This window comes from Nilaparvata lugens, chromosome 3 (genome assembly GCF_014356525.2).
Source record: "Nilaparvata lugens isolate BPH chromosome 3, ASM1435652v1, whole genome shotgun sequence".
NCBI lineage: Eukaryota > Metazoa > Arthropoda > Insecta > Hemiptera > Delphacidae > Nilaparvata > Nilaparvata lugens.
In genome coordinates, this window is record NC_052506.1 from 30,982,817 (window position 1) to 31,005,535 (window position 22,719).

The 22,719-nt window shown below is 32.3% G+C and overlaps 2 protein-coding genes across 4 annotated transcripts; one reads left to right on the top strand and one right to left on the bottom strand.

Moving 5' to 3' along the window:
• Positions 1-53: 53 nt before the first annotated feature.
• On the bottom strand, positions 54-7,168 carry LOC111045450 (serine--tRNA ligase, mitochondrial). 3 transcript variants are annotated; one of them, XM_039423503.1, is made up of 3 exons: positions 7,020-7,168; positions 1,727-1,914; positions 54-673 (listed from the first exon to the last, which is right to left on the bottom strand). In XM_039423503.1, the coding sequence occupies exons 1-3, from the start codon at positions 7,020-7,022 to the stop codon at positions 196-198; spliced, it is 669 nt and encodes a 222-aa protein (XP_039279437.1). In that variant the 5' UTR covers positions 7,023-7,168; the 3' UTR covers positions 54-195. The 3 variants fall into 3 exon arrangements, with proteins under 3 accessions (XP_039279437.1, XP_022186562.2, XP_039279436.1); XM_022330870.2 differs by lacking the exon at positions 7,020-7,168 and adding an exon at positions 2,282-3,272; XM_039423502.1 differs by lacking the exon at positions 7,020-7,168 and adding an exon at positions 2,994-3,253.
• LOC111045446 (probable ubiquitin thioesterase DG1039) lies at positions 3,509-22,548 on the top strand. The gene is made up of 18 exons (XM_022330865.2): positions 3,509-3,616; positions 4,084-4,211; positions 5,658-5,784; positions 6,355-6,499; positions 7,067-7,208; positions 7,414-7,510; positions 8,809-8,927; positions 10,745-10,791; positions 11,814-11,960; positions 12,809-13,217; positions 13,574-13,629; positions 14,975-15,056; positions 15,984-16,054; positions 18,564-18,627; positions 19,061-19,161; positions 20,542-20,704; positions 21,038-21,142; positions 21,634-22,548. Exons 2-18 carry the CDS (start codon positions 4,115-4,117, stop codon positions 21,735-21,737), a joined length of 2,076 nt encoding a protein of 691 aa, XP_022186557.2. The 5' UTR covers positions 3,509-3,616; positions 4,084-4,114; the 3' UTR covers positions 21,738-22,548.
• The last annotated feature ends 171 nt before the right edge of the window (positions 22,549-22,719 follow it).

A 22,719-nucleotide genomic window follows, 5' to 3' on the forward strand; every position in this document is an offset into this window, starting at 1 on the left:
AGCATAGGAGATATAATTTATTATATACTTTAGACAGAGACTAAAAGTAAGATTTGCATAACAACCGAAACAATTACATTTTTATTATAATACATAATAAAATATAACAAATAACTTACTGAATTAATAACACATTTCATATTAAAGTGTAACTGATTCAATTGCTACTGGTGCTAAGACTGTACTGGTATTGATTTAAGCTTTACTTCGGTGAGGCGCTATTTTTGGAAATGTCGTGTTCCTTGTTATTAATTTCGAATTGACCATGAATGGCTGGAGAGCGAGAGGTATTTCTACAGTGGCATCTTTGTTCTGGAAGTTTTCAACGAGGGAGAGGATGGTGCGAGGGACTGCTAGGGCTGTGCCATTGACGGTATGTGCGAATCGGTCGCTGTTCTTGATGCGAATGTCGAGCCGGCGTGACTGGTAGTCAGTGCAGCTGCTGCAACTGGACACTTCGCCATAGAGGGCGCGGCCGGGCATCCATGCCTCCACGTCGTACTTGCGGTACGCCTGAGCGCCCAACTCGCATGGCGGCATGTCCAGAACTTGGAAGTGTAGTCCAAGCTCGCCAAAAGTCTCCTCCTGGATTGCTCTGAACTCTTCCAACAGTTCATCCGAGCCGTCCGCCTCTGTCACACCAAACATCTCAACTTTTGTGAACTGGTGAACTCTGCAACAGTACCAATATTAACATAACTAGTGAGTATATTATAAATAACTAGTAAGTACCTATATTATGCTAACACTAGAGCGTTCTTACGCTACACGCTTATTTGAAGTCAACATCAACATGGCGATAAAACAGATAAAATTGCATAGTAGCAATTTGTAAAATATAGATGTAGAGGTCTGAAAACGTACAGGCACATCAGAAGCTATACAATGTACCTCCAGATGAAACAATAAGTTTATGAAAAATCCATCTATAGTGAGGTCCACATTGAAATGTATCTTCTTTCTTCCTGATTCAAGTGAACTTGCCAGTCTGTTATATTTATAAGTCACCTTATTTCTTTTTGCAGTGGAGTCTCAGGGTACAAACACACTGAAGGCGGGGCGTAGCGTGGTCAGAGCGTTCATGATACACATAGGAAGCGCCTGAGCGTCAACAGTCAAGAGCCTGGAGAATGGCGTTGTCTAAGTTTGCACGGACATTACTTTGTGAGAATAATTACTTGAAGTATTTGATATTAGCTAAGCCTGCTAAGTCAGAGTGGATTGATTAAATTCTTAAAATCTCATACAAATATGAATGAAATGGATTAGAATAGCCTTACTTCAAAGTGCAATAGATATATTTTCTCTTTTGAATAATCAAATGATACACATTACATGGGAATTCGGGCAAACATTAAATATACTAGTGTACTAGATGGTAGGAAAATGTAGTAGAACAATTACATTATTATGTACAAGAGAAGACCAGACTGGCACACGCACTGAGACGCTCCGCTTGTTGACGCTCAAAAAAACAAACCAGGCTGTTCCAAAATTTGACGCTCCGCGAGTAGACGCTTACAGTGTGTTGCATATTATTACTTAACATGATATTGTTCACGACGCTCTGTGTGTTTGTACCCTTAGAAGACCTTGAATTTTGTATTATTACCCGCCTTGCACTTTTCCCTCCTTGATGTTCAGAAGTCTCAGCAGATCTTGAATCTTCTGTTCTTACAATTAGGAGTAATATTACTGGCAAATCATGATAGAATAACTAGATTACCTGAAAATTCCCCGTTCATTGGATGATCGTGAAGTTTCAGCTCTATAACAACGACTGACGGCAGCTAAACGAAGTGGAAGATCAGCTGGACTTAGTCTCTTCTTCATCAAAAACCCAGCCAAAGCCATTTCGGATGTGCCAGACAAGCAGAGGTCAGGACCATAGACTTGTGAATCTAATGAATAAACCTGAAATACATTTTTCTTTTAATTACTCAACAGATACTTTTTGAGTGAAGGCCAAATAACTGAAGGCCATGTTACAGAACGTTTAATGTGTCAACCCTCTATTTTTCATTTCTACAAACCTATGAAACCATCAATTTGCTTCTGCAGAGATCAATTGTTATTGATCATGAAAAGGTAGAAGTTATTTTGAACTTATCTTGGCTGATTAGTGAAAAATGCAAACCTTAATTAAATATTAGGCTAACACATTTTTAGTTTTGATCTCTGCGCAATAGTTACACTTCCAACCATAATGAATAATTTCACTTGGGTCGAATTATAATGTTAACTTCAAAATCTGTTTTTTTCAAATAATATATTTTATTACCTGATTACGTTCACCTTGTGTGTTCATTCCGCAACTTTCTATAATTCTCCTATTTAGAATGTCTGGAACAGACACTAACTGAAACCCTCTGGAAAGCAATTTCTTTAGTGAAAATTTTATGAGAGCTGTTTCTAACTCAGCTATCTGTCCAAAAAAGAAGTAACTTCGGTGCCCCGTAAAATTGCTTTTACCAGTTCTTGAACCACGCAAATGATTAGCAATTTCTGGAAACTCTTTAGGTTTGAATTCGAAGTGTCTTTTATTTCCTACAGTTCTTAAAACTCTTGGTTCATCAAGTTCGATTATTGACGGATGTGACCGATTTGGTAGTTTAGCAAGTGCTAATAATAATTTGTTGTTAATAATCCTAGATTTATCACTATCAGTATTTAAATTTTTCAGAGTTCGGTATAATTCTAATACATTATCAATGTCACCATCACTTTTTCTTTTTACAATGTTGCTAATTATATCATTCCGATTAGAGATATCACAGTAATAATCCAAGTCCATAGTTGATTTCGGAATTTCCGTTTTGATGAATTCACCATGATTTTTCACATTAAATTCTAATGTCGAAAACTTTTTTACAAGAAGTAGTCTATTACTACGTGAGTTGCATTTGCAAATATATTTCAAAAATCCACTAAAATTGACATTAAACAATTTAAAAAACATCATTTTAAACGAAAAAAATATAGCCTACTTTTACCTTCTGAATTTGACACAAAATACACATTATTTTATATTACATTTGTATGGTAAGAGTAAATGAAAACAAAAAAAATTAGTTGTTTGTTCCAATTGTCAGAGTATGAAGCTTCAATAAATGATAGTAGAAATTTTTTCCTGGATAAAAAAAATAGTCATGTTAACTTTTCAAGATTATTAATGAATTTAATAAAATTAGAAGGATCATTTAAGTAAACACGAAATAACATAACCTAAAAGATACCATACAACATGATCATCAATCGCCATTCCTATTTAGAACTCAGCTGATGATGTGCTCATAAGTAAAAGTGAAATCAGCTGGATTCAAAATAATCAACAAATTTTATCTTGAAAATATTATTTCCTCTATGAAAAGAAGAAAAATATTTTGAAGTTGAATTTCGAATCAAATAAATTATAATTATTTTATTCTATTCATGAGTAATTTTTTCCTGACATATGGAAAGATCCGAGGTTGTAGATTACAAGGAGGTTGGCTATATTGGTCTTCCTCACATCCTTTAGCGGCACAGCGGCGGTAGTCATTTTGATTTCAGAAAAAGTTATTGCCTTATTATTTCTCAATATTTTGTTGCATTTTCAAGTTGTCTTCTGATTTAAGTAAGAAAATTAATAATCAGAATATATTATAATACTTTGAATTGTGAAATAACATTTAATTTTTAATGTAATTCTAATAGAATGTTTTACGTATGCCTACCGTATAAGTAGAACTAAGTTAAGTGTAATTTTAATATCAATTTACAAAATAATTTGACTTCTACTATTGTTCTTTCTTTGTTAATGATATTGATTCGATTAAATATTACAATCTAATTATGTATCCACATAATTCAAAAACTTACCTTAACATTTTTTCTTGAATTTTAAAGAACTAGCTTGATACTAACCTATCTTAGATTCACACTGAATGCTATCGTACCGACTTTTAATACTATACCGGTAAATTATTAAGTTACCATATTTTTTCTAATCAACTTTCAAATTTATAGTTTTGTAATTTACATTATATTTTTTTAAAACAGCATGATTTAAAACATGAAAATAATATTTGTACTTTTTTTCAGAAACATTGCTAGCTTATCACGCTTATGAAAGATGAGTGATATTGGAGAAGCTGATCCTTTTGGTACATTAATTTCAATTATAACTTTAAGAGAACATGAAATTGGAAAACTAAGAAAGAGGATTGATGGTGAGTTACTTCAGCTACTTTTTTGTATTATTTAAGCTTAGTATAATTTGACGAATTAATTTGTAATTAATTAAAAATAGCTACCTAATAGTACATATGCTAATGGCCGGATAGAATGATCCAGACACCAAATATTGAATTGGAAGTATACATTCTCCCAGTTTTACTTATCAAGATACCCTATATTTCTGTGAGATGTGATATTTAAAAAAAACTATTTGCATGATGTTTTTAATTTTATCAGTAATTTTTTTTTTTATATTATGCAAGGCTGAATAATAGCTAATTTGTTTTAGAACTATTCTTGATTAGCCTAATTCTCTCTTTCCTTGCCCTATTACCATAGGTATAGGTATTAGGAAAGTATTGCTTTCCAAAAAAAAAATAAGGTAGGCTACCCTAATTTCAAGTTTTCTATACGTTTCAAGGTCCAAAAACATAATTTTTGGGTATTGGTCTGTGTGTGTGTATGTCTGTGAACACGATAGGCCTAACTCCATTCCTAATTAACCGATTGACTTAAAATTTTAAAATCAAGGTCCTTATACCATGAGGATCCGACAATAAGGAATTCAATAAAATTCAATTCAAGATGGCGGATAATTACTAAAAAACCATGTTTTTCACGTTTTTTTGGAAAACGGCTCTAACGATTTTCTTCACATTTATACCATGGATAGCTATTCATAAGCCCTATCAACTGACATGAGTCTCATTTCTGGGAAAATTGCAGGAGCTCTGTAATATTATTGAGAAAAATGGCGGATAATCACTAAAAACCATGTTTTTCACGATTTTCTCAAAAATGACGACCGATTTTTTTTTAAATTCATACCCTGTATAGATATTTATCAGCTCTATCAACTGGCATGAGTCTCGTTTAGGGAAACTAATGAGGGGTCTACCCCATCCTTGAGAAATGGACTTTGTAACCTCCTTCTCGTGCATAAGGTAGGTAGGTAGAATAGTTCATAAAAAAACAAATAGTCGAGATATTTCATCTCTAGAACAACTGTTTTGATGACTTTCAAAAAATCATCGAATTTCACAATTTACACAAAGGAAAAAGTAAACTGAAAGTAATTATATATACACAAATATGTTGCCGCCAATCGTCATTAAGTTATTCCCCTTAATTATATTCTCGTTTAAGAATGGGGCTTACAGTTCAATGAGCAAGGAAAGTTGTGTGAGTGTACCACACCAGATTTTTTGAATACGGTAATAGTTACCGTATTAAAAAATGTTACCAGACTCTTATTCACATTTTGGGCGCTTTTTGATTTTCAAATCTATTTTTAGCACTTTAAATACAAATCACAAAAATTTAACAAATTTCTAAGAAGAAACGTTTTTATAACTTCTACTTGCAAGGTAAATGCTATTATTTTTTTTCTCATTTAAGGTTTTCCATTTGTTTACATGTATTTTATTTTAAAATTTCAGAGCTGAAAAATCGTCTGTCAAATATCAAGCATGATATTGAAGTGGAAAAACGTAAGGAATTGGAAATTTTGGAAAAGGCCAGTGATAATTTGAAAAGAGAATCCGAATTGCGCTCTAGAATTGCGAGGTAAGCTTCTATTATAGTTTATAATTAATTATAATAAATTACTGTCTTAGTTATTCTAATTCTGCTTTTGAGAAGAAACATCTCTTCATATTCTTCTACATAATTTTAATTTATCTTTAGATCTTCAAATGAGGCAGTATAATAGTAAGTTATTTGTTTAATTTAAATTGTAAATTAAGCTTTTTATAACATTTTAATATTTTATTGTCATGAAAAATCAACCCAGATAATACAGAATATTTCAATAAGAATTGTTTCAACAGAATATTTTTCTCTTATAAAATCCTTATCTACTGGGACCAAAGAATAGTATCTACAAAATGTATTATCTACAAGATTTTATATAATGTAAAGTGTCATTCATGATGTCAATATAAAAGTGATTTGATTTTAGTAATAAGCTATGTACGTACTGTATCCTTGATCTGGTATATAAGTACCATATACTCATACTGTGTGCTCCGGCGTATGTCGTGCATAATTTCACTCGGTGAACTCTATAATCTGCCTTCATTAGGTGAAAGTTTTCTTTATTTATCTTGTAATATTATTTTGTTTGTTTTTTTTTAGTTTGAATGCATCAATAGATCTGGCAGACAAACTTAAGAGTCAGAATATGAGAAGAATAGAAAAAGAGAAATTAGAATTGGATGAAATGAAAATGAGACACAAAATAATACTCGAAGAAAAGAGATGTTTGTGGGAAAAGAACAAGGTAACGTGCACCGTATTTGATAGTTCGCGATTCTTCTTTAAAGAGAGTTACCCATGCTTCATGGATAGTTATCCAATATTTTATTAATTCATGGTTAATGAAGATTGAGTGATGGTGTCGCTTATCATTTGATCGGGACAGTCATTTCTCTCTTTATTTATTATTTTTCCACTTTATATTAAGACTCATTTTATAATATATCATTTCATAACATTTGTAAATTTAATTTTAGTAAAGCTCATAGCAGTTTTGGATGTGTTCGTTATCAAATAACTTTTAAGGAAATTGAAATTATATTAAATTGAATCATTAAAATACAATTATTCTATTCATGGGACTATCAAGCTACTTTTAATTTCTACTCACGGACTATCAAGCTAAATATCCTACAAGTTATAAATATTTATATGTACGGTCAGACTAAGTTACTCTGTTTCAAACATTTTGTTAACAAAAGCATTCTCAATAAATTTTCAAAAGAACTTTTCATCCTCTATAACCATTTTTCAAATCAACTTACCATTTGTGAGTAAGTCCTATTTGTCTACAATTTTTATTATTGCGTAGGTGATATATGAGTCTTTGATGGGTGCGGAAGAACTTAGAAAGGAGAAATGTGTTCTAAAGGTGCTTCAGTTCACATTGATGATGAAAAAAGCTGAGATACAGCAATTCTGTAAAGAAGAAGCTCAGTTAAAGGACACACAAGGTGACTGAGTATACTATTTTTTATATTTTCTCACTTTATAGTAAAAACTAAATGCAGCCACAATAGTTTTTAGTTTACACAAAATTATAACTTATTGTAAATTATTAGATTATAATGTACCTGCTATCCTAATGTATGAATGATGATTAATAAAGTGGATTCTTTAGTTTAATTATCATGAGATATATTATTTCAAAATTTACAGAAAATATGATCTTCAAACTTTGCTCCAAGATTGAGGTTGCAGAAAGAGAAAGCAGTGACCTAGTCTCCCAAATACAGGATCAAGAGAAGAAAAACAGGTGAGTAACATCTCTTCAGCTTTGATTAATACAGATCACGGTATATAGAAAAAGACGGTAGGTGTGATGCTAAATTTCCGGTGTAGCTGACGTCATTTTATATCCAATCATCTGTTTTCAACAAATAAATTGCCAAACCTCGGTTGGTGGCGATGACGCAATCTAGCTGCTATTGCTGGCCACTGCGCACACATTTCGTGACCCTTACCGTTTTCATCTAAATACCGTGATACAGGTATCCAGTACAGTAGTACTCACTGAATAAGATATAAGTACGACGAGAGAGCTAGCCACTTATTACAGCTAGGCCTCTTATTGCAACGCTAAAAAATGTAAATTCATTGTGGTAGTGAATTGTAGATACCGTAGCGAACAATATGAGTGGAACTCCACTTGGAAGTACAGGGGGGGGGGGGGCTTTGGATGATCATCTGTGTCCACTTCAGCTGCTTTTCCAATTATGGCTATCATTTTTCATTTTCAAAGTCCTTTAGCAAGATATCCCCATTCAAAAGAATTTCTGTATCCAACAACTACAACTATTTACTATATTCCAAATTTCACCAGAATCAGAGTGATACATACATTACGAAGATACAGAAATTGCTTGCTCAATACAATTTGAGAAGATAAACAAGGAACATTTAGTGAAACACAGTCATGTGAATAAATATAGGCCTACGGTACAATAATAACTTCCACTGATGTTCCAATCATATTTCTTAAAAAATGGCTAAATCTATAGTAAAGGAAAGAACTGGCTTATACAGTATTTATTTAAAAAATCGCTTGCGAGTGGTTTGAAACCCTCCTGAAACTGTAGGTCCTTCAATTACCGTCCTACCCACGCACAAGCATAGAGTTTATGTAGGCATCATCGTCAGCAAAATAAAATGAAAAACCGTGACCTCCCCCCCAAACCTAGTCTTTGGATCCGCCTCTGCAATGATCGAGAGTTTTTTTCATAATAATAATAACAACAAAAAATAATTGTATAAATATAAGCATGACAAGTTATCTTCAACTCTCAACATAGTTATGCCCTAGCTTATGTTGTTCACACAGATTTCATAATTCATGGATCCATTTCATTCTATTACAATGCAGACTTTATTTATTAGTAATAGGTATCATTTATTTCACAAGAGTTACAGTTAAGAAAATAAATACAATAATAATCATAGAGAAAATTTGGTTTCTTTAGTTAGGCCCAATATCGTTTTATATAATATATTAATATTATTGCCAACTATCATATTATAAGGATTCTAAAAGATTGAATATTACATGTATTTCAGACTGAACAGGGAAGAAATCGGCAAGCTGAAGGAAGAACTCGAAAAAATGAGAAGCCACTTGCCGGTCAATTCCCAATCAAGATTGAGCCATCCGGTTGTCGCAAAAGCTTCTAATAGAGGTGATTTTTTAAAACTGTTCTTTTGTTTGATGTTATTGATGCACGTCGATAACTGTGTATGATAGAATGTATTGTTTTCCAATTCTCATGTATAATATTTATTGTCTAAGTACGGTATCATCTAGAGGTAATCAATATTTTTTATAAATTAACGAGTACTGGTATCCTACTTGCTTTTGTAGACACGACTCTCGGCTATAATGCCGTTATCAAGTGAAAATATAAAATACTTGAGATATAAACAAATATTATAATAATTGAACACAAAAGAATTCGAAATTGGAATAAATGTTTGCGTCTAAAATTGGAAAAAAAAAAAAAAAACCAGCTACTAATAAAGTTGATATCATAGCCACCTCTAATACAAGGCCCCGGCCTACGATATTGCAACGTCGCAGTGGTCGCAGTGTAGGCCTAGAATCTAATACATGATTGGTGAAAAAGTTCAGCTGGTATTTTTTTAAATCTTTTTCACCAATCATGTATTAGATTCTAGGCCTACACTGCGACGTTGCAATATCGTAGGCCGGGGCCTTGTATTAGAGGTGGCTATGTTAATATACTATTATTTTATCACACAGGAGTTACAATAACGGGTACAACAATAAATAGGACGATTTGGTAAACGTGCAAACCTGTTTAGGTCTTGGTAGGGGAGCGCGACTAACACCATCTTGTAGATCCTGCCTTACCATTGGACACCGGAAAATCCACGAAAAATCTCTTGCCAGTGTCAAAGTGTCATTGTAGTGTGCAATCTCATATGGGGAACAGTAATTGAATGTTAGGATGTGTGACAGGAAACTCCATCTTGTTTGAAAAACATGTTTTGCTAATCAGGATTACGAGCCAGTTGAGGCTGAATAAACTTTTCTTCTTCTTCAATGTTGTTTTCCATCACAAACTGTTTACAATTAAATCACTTCTTTGCTATTAAATAGAACGTATAGCAGTCAAATTCATCTATTGAAGAAAATTTTCTCATTTGTTAACATAGAGCAGAGTATCCGCTGTAACTGAACTTTCATTTCTGTCCTCAAAAAATGTAGTCCTAAAATAGTCCTTGATGGGGCTGTGACTTTGGCACTGAGGAGAGCATTTCTTGTATTCTCTGTGGATTTTCTGGTACCTACCCAATACGGAAATAGTAAGGCAAGAGCTACAAGATGACGGTAGTCGCGTTCCTCTACCACGACAACAATATACCTGCTATTTGAAGTGTTCCGAATCGCCCGATTCACTGCCGCACTCAATATTATTTGTTTATATTATACACTTAAAGCTGCTGAGCATTCATATAAATAAGAATTCCACATAATAAAAATAATTATATCTTCACTGAGGATATTACTTTTGTTCCTCTCCAATCAAATTGTGTTCATCTAATTGATTGAACGAATTATATCACCTGATCTATTAAACTTTTAAAATGAACTTTTATACAACTACCGGTAAGCAAATAATAAATTAAAAAATAGAGGAGTTGCTTATTTTCCAATTCAATTCGTGAATAATGGCATACCTGTACTATCCTAGAAGGTAATTGATTGACTTCTGATAATGAAGAGATAATGAATTCTGATAAATTTTATTAATTGCTGGGAGTATATAATTATGTAGACCTATCTTTATGATTTCAAATATTTGCAGTTGGTTATTCATTCTTTTTCTTCACTAATTAATAAATTATGATAAAAATACTTTTTTTTAATATAATATAAATATTTTTACATAAAAGTATTTTTATTGTAACTTATAATTATTTAAATATATGCTCAAGTCTGATTTACAATTATGGAATGTTTTTGTTTTTCTAGCATCATTGGAAAAGGCATCAATCGATCAACCCACTAATAAAAAAATGGTAAGTGAATCTTTATTAGTTTTTGTTGTGAAGAGTTCTGTTAGCTTTTGTGATTATGATATTAGTTTTTTCAAGTTTAATACATGGAAGAAACAATAATTCGGTTTGAATATTTTTAAAGATTTTTACCTATTGGTATAACAAATAAAAAGTTTGAAGATCATTGTTTTGTTTGGCTTTTATTAGCAGCATCTGGCAAATTGAAAACAAAATCATAATTCTGTTCGAACAAAAATATTGATTCACTGTCTTATCTCCTAAATCTGCAACATATAATTGTATCAAAACAATTTAAATGGAACATTGATTTACCATTTTGTAATTAACTGAGTTATATAGTTGGAATGAGGTGTGATCAATATCACAAAATTGACCACTCGAATAAGTACAATACCGATAATTATAGAACTATTGATGGGATTTATTAGAAATTTAAATCACAAGTTCTCATATTAAGTTGAAATTAACTAATAAAATATCGCAGTGGTTGATAATAAATTTGTGTTATGAATTCAATCAAGCGCTCTCCATTGTAGCTTCAGAAAACTTGTTTGTCGCACGTTCAATGAAATGTATCACTTTGAAATAAAATATATTCTAGTGCGCTTGCATAGAAGCCTAGAGGTCCCAGGTTCAATTCCAGGACCTGATATTCTTTAGCTAGGTAACTCCGGTGATATCGGATGGGAAGGTAAAATTAGCGATTCCGGCTGAAGTATACGGTAACAGTCGTGATTGACGATTTAAATATATATTAGGCGATGAAGAACTCCTAACAGGATAAACCAACCAATAAAAGCCTCAGTATATTATTACTAATGGCTTAGACTATTCGATCTTAGAACTTCTCGATTGTTCTCTACATGTTATATAGGTACATAAAATATCAAAAATCGTGAAAATAGAAAAAGAATAAGCATCAAGGTTTTTTGAAAGTTCTCGAGATATTTTGAAATATAATCATAATCAATCTCATAATAGGCCTACAGTATAATCTCCCATTTTTGATCGTTTTCTTTCAGCGAGAGGAGTCTGTAAACAAATGTGATTCTCTATCGTCAGTTCCAAATGAAGCTGTAGGCCTATCAACGTTCAAGCGAATTCTGACCAACCCATTCCAGCAGATTGGCAACTTCTCATCCTCTCTGTTTTCTTTCGCTAGTCTGGAGGTGAGTTACCACTCTCAATTTTTTTTACAATTTATTACACACTATATTCTGTTGAAATTTTCAAGTTTCTCCGTTCAAGTTTTATAACATGTGATAATTTCAGATTTTTGGATTCGATATTCTTTGAAATGTTGTGAATTGTTTTTCGGTTCTATTATAGAAATATTTTCAAAATTAGATTGAACTTATTTTTTTCGCTTTTTGTTGTAGGAAATCAGTAATGTGAATACTTAATTAGGCTGGAAGGATTAATTCGAACTATATTCTCATTGACTTACCTGAATCCTGGTATAGAAGTGTTAAGTGTAGCATAGCCACCTCTAATACAGGTGCGGCTATGAGTGTAGGTTGCATGCATGCTTTTCATCCTCTTCTTCAAATAGCCGAATTATATTCTCCACCAAATAAGTAAATATGATCATTTCATAGTCAGTTAGTAATGCTAACTGTCTATCAATATTATAATTTATTTTAATTAACATGTTCCATTCATTTCCTCATTTGTTTATATATTGTAGTATACTCTCGTAAGTAAAAATGACCTACACGATATTTGGCCAAATGCATAATTTGAATTTTTGAAATACCTTTATTGATTGTCCCTGCTTGATACGACCTTTTCATCTCGTTTCACGTAATTGATTGCGTGTAAAAAAGGATGGTAGTATTCTTGCTTGTATCTTTTTAATGTTTTTACGTTGTATTTTTGTAATTTATTGGCGCTGAAATTCCACATTGCAGGAATAAATTCACTGAAAAATATTTTTTGCAGGATCACAAAACCTTAGATTTACTTTCTTAGTTATCGAGTCCGTGATAAAATAATATTATTTACTGATGAATTGCAGAATATGAATTTTGTGCGACCACGTAAGAGAATTGAGGAAGTTGGAGAATCGACGAAGAGACTCATGATGCAATTGGAAGAGAGCAAAAAAGCAATAATTGAAAGCCGACAGAGTGAACTCTCTCAGCATTCAACTGAAGCTCGTGCATCTTCGAGAAATTCAAAATCCGATCAAGTATTGAAGAGAAACTTGGAAGTGGACAATACAAATGGGATTCTGGAGAAGAGATCTAATAATTCACAAGCTGGCAGTGAGAAAAGCAATAATTGTGAGGTTGGTGCGCAACCAGAGTTGATGCCACCGCCCCCTCCAGCCTTAGTGTCCCCGCAGATGCACGATACAGCTTATTTCTCGCAGGCTCAGACTCAAAGTGACTGTGGCTACCAAACACAAACTCAATCATCATTTGGTGAGTGAATAAATACTGTTCTTTCCCTTTATATGCAATTTTAAACAAAAATATTTATAACAAGATTAAGGCACAGTTATCAGATAGCCTAAGTCAGTGTAGGAGTGATAATTTACTGTAGTAAGATTCACTTCAAACTGTCGGCTTACGGATTCCTTCATGCTATTTATTTTTAAGAAAATACTGACGTGTTGAAGTAAATCTCACTGGATACTTACAAAATATAGATTTTACTATCGTCGGCTCTACGTTGTCTTTTAGTTCAAACTTGAAAGTGAAGTTGTTAAAATATACAATGGAATATTGATTTGATGATTCTTCACAAAACTGTTTTAAAATGTATACTATTGTTATAGGTGGAACACAGAATGATCCTGAACCACACGCAATGTATCCTCCACAGAATTCGCAGGTGAGAGCATTCGACTAGTCCAGTAGGTTATTGGGTGACAAAGATAGTTTACAGGCAGTAAATGCATCATCATGACATTTTTAAATGGGCGAAGAGACAACAGCCTTATTAAGAGTTGTTTCTCTTTCTTGAAGATGTTGCTTACAAATTCCGATATAGGATTGTAGGATGGATTAGATGAGATTCTTAGTAATTATTCTGAAAACATTAGTGAAAGAATAAATTGGATAGCAGTGGAATTTAGTAGGGTTACATATATTTTATGAATGTTTTTGCCAAAAAATTATATACCTATTTTAAAAATCAGATCCAACCTTATTCAAGCTCATTTCAAGTAATTTGAAAACATTATTTTATAGAACTCCAAGAGACTATAATATAATAAACGCTTTCGTTATCAGTAATATTTTCCGAGGATGATGCCCACCTGAACTCCAGGCGTACTTTACATGAGTAATGATTAATAAAGTTCGTTGGACAACAAAATTTAATGAATCCTTCGTACTTTTTCAAAATATAACAAATATAATTGAAAGTACATAATAAAAAATGGTTGTGGTCATTTAGTCAGCTGGAGTATTCATTGCATGCAATTAATACAGTTTTCCATTCACTCCAAACCCAAAGGTACCTAGAATAAATTCTAGAATGTATTCTAGGTACATTGATTCATTCATTTATAACATCAGATGAGGCTATTTTGGGAGCTGACAGAATCTACCACACAGACAGACCTTTATGCGTTGACACATAACTTCAGCTTGTTAATATAAAACATAATCATTTACAACTTTTACATTAACAAACTGAAACGGTTCAAATCAATATGCGGTTTCCGGCATTCAAATCAATTCAAACTTGATTTCCTTTAAAAAAATAAAAATAATGAACACAATTCATGTTATGGACAGCAATACAACTTGAAATATTCCCAGCATTATAACATAACTGACTATGCACCTAGTAGCCTATGTTGATAGTATAATTTTTGTAAAATACTTCTAAAAAAAAATTATTTTCTCTTGGAAATCTGTATTGAAATCATGTATCAGATGACCACCTTGTCATTTTAAAAATAACTTGGATTCATATGAGAGACAAAAATATTAAAGCAACTTAGTAATTTTTGAAGAGTATTTTTTCATTTCAAATAGGATCCCCAATGAAACCTAACTATTCTTGTAAAAAATATTTAGCTGTTTCCATAATTTTCACCAACTCTGTATAATCAAAAGTTGCGGGTTTCAAAGATTACAATACAACAGTTCAGGAGCGAGTTCTTTAACCCAGGGGGTCACTAGTTAAAATAGTATTTAACTAATATTGTTACAATTTCTCATTTTAGGCTTCAGCCATGGACTACAAAAAAGATAACAGATCTGCAAAAAAGTTGCCGACACAAGAGGACAAAAGGGTTCAATTCAATGGTAATAGGAAAATTCAATGTAGACTATAATAATAATAGATTTAGCATTTCGAGTCGAATAATTAATTATTAGATACAATTAGATACATTTGATTGATTGGACTCTTTTATAGTTCCAGTAAAAATTCCTCAATTCTTATTTCGTGGTCTATTTTTGAGTTGAAGATAAGTTTTCAGTTTTTGTTTACAACATGTAGGCGATTCTTCTACTATTTGAAAACAGTGCATAGTTCAAGGAACACCCGACAATCTGTGTAAGTACAGCGAACAACCACGTCATAGCAACTCAACAATTTGAATTATTACTCTTTCACATAAAAAGTTGAATGAGTTGTTGAATGTGAGGCGACTGTAGTAATATTGAAACCAGAATATTTCTCCAATTAGTGTTGCGTTGCTATGCAAGGACATGCTATGCCCATTCGGAAGCTATAATATAATATTCAGACTTTAACCAGCTGCTGCTATTTTCTTCCCAATAAATCTCTTAATACGGTGTCTTTGCATGTACTGGATGTACCTCAGACTTATACACTACAGGTCCTTGCTTATGCACTACAGTAACTATATAACCACTGTTTATATAATTATGCACAAACTTTTACTGTTGTCATATTACGTAGCAAAGTGCTATAGGTAATTTACAATCATTGAAGTTGTAGATTATAATACAAATTTAATTACATTCATATTTCCTTCTAATTTTCCATTCATGTGCTTCATTTGTATTTCCGATCAGATATTTTCAGAGCTGATATTTCAAACTACGAGTATATATACCGTACTAAACATTTCGGTTGAAAACGTCCTATCTATAGGAGCCAGCTCTTAAACTGGAGTAGGTATAAAATAAGTAGTGAATAATGTAACTTATTCGCTTGAGACATTTATGAAATTGATAAACCCCGCATTTTTTCGCATTTTCCAGTTAAACTCGAGCCAATGGAACTCTCTCAAATGATGATGCAACCTAAGGAACCAACTTACAATACCAATCAGGTAAAAATTTACCTACTTTCCACTCCTTTAAGCAGCCTTTTTGGAGTTTTTAGTGGCATCAAAACGGTTTTATGTCTACACCCTACAGATAACTCTATGTGGAAGTTTGAAAAATTACAAATAACAAAATACGTTGCCTTTTTAACATATTCTTTTGTAGGGCACAAATTGAGAAATTTGTCATTTGCCAATAGTTCGCCAAATTTTTTCCATAAATTTCAATTATTACACAACGATACACTGTAAAATGGTGTCGTTCGACGATCGATCTGGGAAAAAATAGTCCACTGAGCGATCCATTGTTCATAATAACAATAAGGATAGACAGATGCTATGAATGGGAGAACCTGGGTGTCATTAATCATCAGGGACAGTGACGGAGGAAGGCCACAAGCATATGTGTATACTTTGATGATGATTGAATCAGTACCTAGCCACCTAGCACCTCCCATAAAAAGGAATCATTTGTTGAAGAATAATTGTATCCAATAAACAATATTTTAACAAACTTAAAAAATTCTATTTGGGTATTATCAATTTTATCAAAATGAAAAAAATCAGATTTTTTCAAATGATTTATTTTTGGGGATATAAGCGCCTAAGTTTAAATGTAGATTTTGAGCTCTGTTGATGGAATCTGTTATGTGAATAAAATATAGGAGCCATTTCGCTTTTATATAGGCTACTAACTGTAACGATTGTAGATTGGCATGAACTTGAAATTTGTGATTGCTTGTAGATGTAGATTGCTTCAAATGTGAAGTTGATCTTAAATCTTCTTGATATCTGTGAGATACTTTATCGCTTGTACCCTTTCTCCGTCACTGTCCCTGATGATTGATGACACCCAAGTTCTCCCATTCATAGCGTCTGCCTATCCTTATTATTTATTCTGAACAATGGATCGCTCAGTGGACTGCTAACCCCCAAAATCGCTCATCGGACGTAACCCTGTAAAATGCCCCCTGATCGAATGAAACTGTTACAATGGAGTTCAATTCAATTAGTATTCTGGTGTGGTACACTCACACAACTTTCCTTGCTCATTGAACTATTTAAAATGTTACATCTATTTTCGCTTAAAAACCTTTCCCCTTATTTTGATCAAATATTTCTCTTGTAAAAAAACATCCACGGAACAAAGTGCCCTTTTTATAACCCTACCTTAAAATTTCCAATATAGTTCGCTAAATAAACCTAAGCCTCAATATCAAACGAGAATAATTTAGGAGAAAAACATAATGACGATTGACGGCAACATATTTGCAACTACGATCAGACTACTGTATATTATGTGTATATACAATTGTTTTCAGAGTACTTTTTCCTTTATGTAAATATTGTGAAATTCGATGTTTTTTTTTTAAATTCGTCAAAACAGCTGTTCTACAGATGAAATATCTTGACTATGACTGTGTTCTTTTTATAAACTGCTCTACCTACCCACGGTATATGGAAGAAGAAAAAGTAAAAACCGTGTTCCTACCTACCTCATGCACGAGAAGGAGGTTACAAAGTCCATTTCTCAAGGATTGGGTGGACCCCCCATTAGTACCCCAGGAAAAAGACTCATGTCAGTTGATAGAGCTAATAAATAACTATACAGGGTATGGATTTGAAAAAAATCGTTAGAGCCGTTTTTGAGAAAATCGTGAAAAACATGGTTTTTTAGTAATTATCCGCCATTTTTCTCAAGAATATTACGGAGCTCCTGCAATTTTCACAGAAATGAGACTCATGTCAGTTGATAGGGCTTATAAATAGCTATCCATGGTATAAATTTGAAGAAAATCGTTAGAGCCGTTTTCGAGAAAACCGTGAAAAACATGGCTTCTTAGTCATTATCCGCCATTTTTCTCAAGAATATTACGGAGCTCCTGAAATTTTCCCAGAAATGAGACTCATGCCAGTTGATAGGGCTTATGAATAGCTATCTATGGTATAAATTTGAAGAAAATCGTTGTAGCCGTTTTCGAGAAAACTGTGAAAAACATGGTTTTTTAGTCATTATCCGCCATTTTTCTCAATAATATTACGGAGCTCCTGAAATTTTCCCTGAAATGAGACTCATTTCAGTTGATAGGGCTTATAAATAGCTATCCATGGTATAGATTTGAAGAAAATCGTTAGAGCCATTTTCGAGAAAAACATGGTTTTTTAGTAATTATCCGCCATTTTTTCCGCTATCTTGAATTGAATTTTATTGAATTTCTTATTGTCGGGTCCTCATGGTATAATGACCTTAAGTTTAAAATTTCAAGTCAATCGGTTAATTAGGAATGGAGTTATCGTGTTCACAGACATACACACACACACACACACACAGACCAATACCCAAAAATCATGTTTTTGGACTCAGGGGACCTTGAAACGTATAGAAAACTTGAAATTGGGGTACCTTAATTTTTTTTGGAAAGCAATACTTTCCTTACCTATGGTAGTAGGGCAAGGAAAGTAAAAATGTTTATTTTATCAAACCATTAATTCTACAAATATATGTTTTTTGCAGAAAACCATTTCGAAATGTGGAGAAGCAAATCAGTTTAATTTTTCGTCTCCACAGGACCATGAAGGTAAATCAAATATATTATTATAGAGATTTAGATGAATACCCTATATTACGATAGTTGAAAAACTTATTTGAGTGATTTTATTCAAAACTACAATAATATATTAATCTACTTGTGAAGATTCAGTGATTATATTCAACATTTTTCAAGTGTAAGCTTTCGATATTTGTTGTTACATTATTCCTTATATTTAATTAGCTTACGATAAGCGGCTTCCTTATTCTCGTCATCAAAAGGTATATTCTTATAATAAATCAATATTTCGGTCAAGTTGGACCTGCCTATCATTGGGTTTGTCTGCCATCTGGGTAGAATACGAAGTAATTACAAATAGACTTTATTAGTATGTATATCTTGTTTCCTCTGCTGAAAATAGATGTTTCTATTAGTGAAAAGCAGATTTATTGCATTATATTTTTGTTGATGCATTTTTCAGAAGCAGCTGCGCAAAAGGATACTGCTTACAATAGCAATTCAATATTCAATCAACAAAACCGTTCAGAAAATAACCAAACAAAATCTTCAATAGAACAAACGGTGGGTTGCGAATTTTGGAAAAAAATTAATCTTCGGAGAATTATATTATCAGAACAAATGCTCATGTTTACACGGGTTTCGAACTGTCCTAAACATACACATTTTGTATAATATCTTACCCTTACTATATTTCTCACATTCTTTATCACTTTATCTATTATTGAACAGCGATTAAAAATGTCTTATTGAGTCCCAAATATTATGGAGGCAGTCCTCATTATTGAAGAAAATTATCAACGTCAACGCACAGACTAACCGACGACAGTTAGTTTTTCTTGACCGACCGACTGGACTTCTGACTGACTGACCGGCGGACTTTTAGCCTGACTTTCTAAATGTTGATCATGATCAAATCAAATCAATTTATTTCCCAGAATGTAACATACAAAAAATGAGAGTTACAGTACAATAAAATATATTGGAAACCCCCAACAAGGCTACAGGTCTGTGTGTAGGAGAGAAAAATACACTTACAGGAGCCTGGTATTATTTACTCAATAATTATTTTCTTTTTTTATGCGACAGAATTATTCTTTCTTCATTTATCTATTTATTCATTTAATCACTCTTTAAATGTTAATTTATCCACTTACTTATTATTTTATCTATATGACCAAAAGCGATAGAATATTGTCTACCTGTATTTCTCTCTAATCAAAAACTTCACTGACATGATAGCCTAAACACTGCTGGTGTTAAGAGTAGTTGATTAGAGGTATGATTAGTTTAATATGAATTACATTGAAGTATAAAAATTTATTCATTTAAAATTTAAGACATTGGTTAGATTGCAACCCAGCGAATGCACAAGACACATCAGTGTCTTTTCAATATGAATATTTTCATATTATTGTGAATCTGTATAGGCCTACATCTTATGTTTAGATTCCAGCAATAGATAGTATTGGAAAATAATAATTTATCTAATGGAATAAAGCTTGTTTGACTTGATTATCATCTAGAATTGATGAAAAGTGAATTAAATAATTAAGTTCAACATTCAAGTTTATATAACTTGGTGCGCCTCCAAACTCTTAATAACCACAGTACAAGAAATTAACGAATTATAATATAAATAAAATGACACAGATTTCTTGCAAAACCTCATTGTAAATAAAGTTGTAAAGAAAAATTAAAATTATAGGTAATAAACATTGAACGTTAGTGTTTGCTCTTAATAGAAAAATATTCGAATCAATTTTTTTTTTCAATCAGTGATCTAAAATCTATTATAAAAATATTCCGTACAAGAACCTCATTAAGATGAGTGCAAATGTCACAGACCTTTGATATATTTTTGTACCGGTAGCATACTGTACAAAATATTGCAAAAATATAATAAGATTGCTTAATTTGAAAGTAGAATATTTTCATTTACAGCCAATGGAAATCACACAACATGCCAATGGAGAGGGAAGCCATGTGGTTGAATCAGAATATTTCTCATCTAAGAAGTATGGTCAACCGATGACATTTGAAAGATGTCAAGAAAAGTACAATTCTTATGAACAAATGGAGTGTGATGATCGCATACGAAGTCCAGGTATTTACGATAATTCAATTCTATTCTTCAAGGGATTTTTCTATTCATCTTGTGAAATGATTATCTCATCACTATCTATTAAATTATGAGGGGGATGCGGTAGTGCTGAATTGGCGCTCTCGCAACTTAGACGGTTGAAAAGAAGTAGGCCTATAAACGATTTTTGTAATAAAGAGTTCAAAAAAGAATTTCATTATACTAAGACTATTACCCACTCTCTCGCATTGAGACTTTCCACTTTTCAAAATGAAATTTGGTATTGTTTGCAGTTTTCAATACTTTTATAAAAATAAGAAGTGGGCCGTGATTCAATGAATAATGTGTGATTTTCAGATATGTCGTTCATGATGAGTCCTATTTGCTCGCCAATGCCAGAGGGACTGATATCGCCATCGCCACCTCCACCACCTTCCACGGACAACATTGGAAACAACAGCGGTCTGTACTATTATTGCATTGCATTTTACTATTTCTTCACCACTGACTTTCTCGCTACAATTGAATCCTCTTCTACTCAATTTGAGCAATTGGCAATGGCTATTCCATTTTTAAGATGCTCTATTTTGATAGAAATGCAAGAAATGTTGCGAACAAAGTTTAGTAACTTATTCACTGTACTTTTTGTGAGTAGTATCTTGTTCACTTGTAACTTGTCGTTCTATTTTTGTAAATATTTTAGATGAATTTTTAGTGATTAAATTCGATTTTGATTTGAAATGTTGCTACTATTGTTTAAAAAATTATTTTTCGTATCTGGAAAACAAATATAAATATATTGATGTATTCAAAAAATATTTCATCAGTAATTCTGACAGCTTACTAAAGCATGTCAAGTTTTCTAATATTCCAGAAGAATAATCGGAAAATTAAATTCGGTAGCCAAAGATTGAATGGATAGTGAAGATTTATAGAACTTTTACGATTTCCAGGTTTCGGGTTTCAAATGAGCAACGAGAAAAAAAGCGGAGGATTCTCTTTTGGCTCTAACAAACCACAAGCTTCAAGTGGAGGAGCTATCTTTAAAATGTTCTAAACAACTGCGTAGGCTATTGTGTAGTAAGCCCCATTACTGGATACGTGCAATGCCCTATCTGTGGGAAGACCTAGTATTATTGCTTATTTACTGTATCAAGAAGTATAGTTATTTTTATTTATTTAATTTTTGCGTTGTATAGTATAAGATAATAATCAACATTCACGAATAGAATGAAGACATTCAAAAGTAATAACTTACAATAAATCATATTTATTCATGTGAATTGAATAGCTTCAAGAGCCGGGAGAGAATAATATATTTAGAATAATAATATATTTATATAGAGCCGGGAGAATAATATATTTTTCTGAGCAACATCTGAGCTTTAGTTCAATTTTAAGTTGATAAGATGATTTCATTTTTTTATAAGGACTTATCGAGAAGATAAGTATTTCGATTTCGTTTAAAAAGGATTTAAAAACGTTTGGCAAGTCAATGCTTGTACTCGTAAGAGAACAATATTATTACTTTGTTTCAAATTTTATAAAAAATTCTCGGCTTAATAGTAGGTTTCAAAATTCCAATTGACGAAGTTCCAGAACATTTTCTATCAATTATACAAGAATACATTCATTATGATATGCATATAAAAAGTAAAAAATCAGACTGTTCATAAAAAGTAAAAATTTTGACAGTCTGATAATAGAATTATGTTACAATATTAATAGTTGCAATTGTCCTCAATTTAATCTTACTTATAACCTTAACTTACCATGAATTCAAATGATATACTGTATTCTATGTTTTGTACAGAGAATGGCTATGAGAGGAGTGATTTCAATACGGTATCCACAACACTAATCCTTAAGTAAAACTAACAAAATTTCTCAAAGAACAATTTTTCTCTGTCCTTTAGTTTGGGGAAGTCATCAACAGTTTGAGATACGTGCTTGGTAGATAACAAATTTGTGCGCCCAATATATCAAAAGTCGATGTTATCTTTGTTAAATAACTCTTAGGATAGTAAGAAAATTACATA

Coding starts and splice junctions, on each gene's coding strand:
- LOC111045450 (XM_022330870.2), bottom strand. CDS start 2,962: ATGATGTTTTTTAAATTGTTTAATGTCAATTTTAGTGGATTTTTGAAA. Junction 1,915..2,281: donor CACAAGGTGAACGTAATCAG/GTAATAAAATAT, acceptor AATGTATTTCAG/GTTTATTCATTAGATTCACA. Junction 674..1,726: donor AATGAACGGGGAATTTTCAG/GTAATCTAGTTA, acceptor GTACTGTTGCAG/AGTTCACCAGTTCACAAAAG.
- LOC111045446 (XM_022330865.2), top strand. CDS start 4,115: ATGAGTGATATTGGAGAAGCTGATCCTTTTGGTACATTAATTTCAATT. Junction 7,511..8,808: donor GATCAAGAGAAGAAAAACAG/GTGAGTAACATC, acceptor CATGTATTTCAG/ACTGAACAGGGAAGAAATCG. Junction 21,143..21,633: donor CAACATTGGAAACAACAGCG/GTCTGTACTATT, acceptor TACGATTTCCAG/GTTTCGGGTTTCAAATGAGC.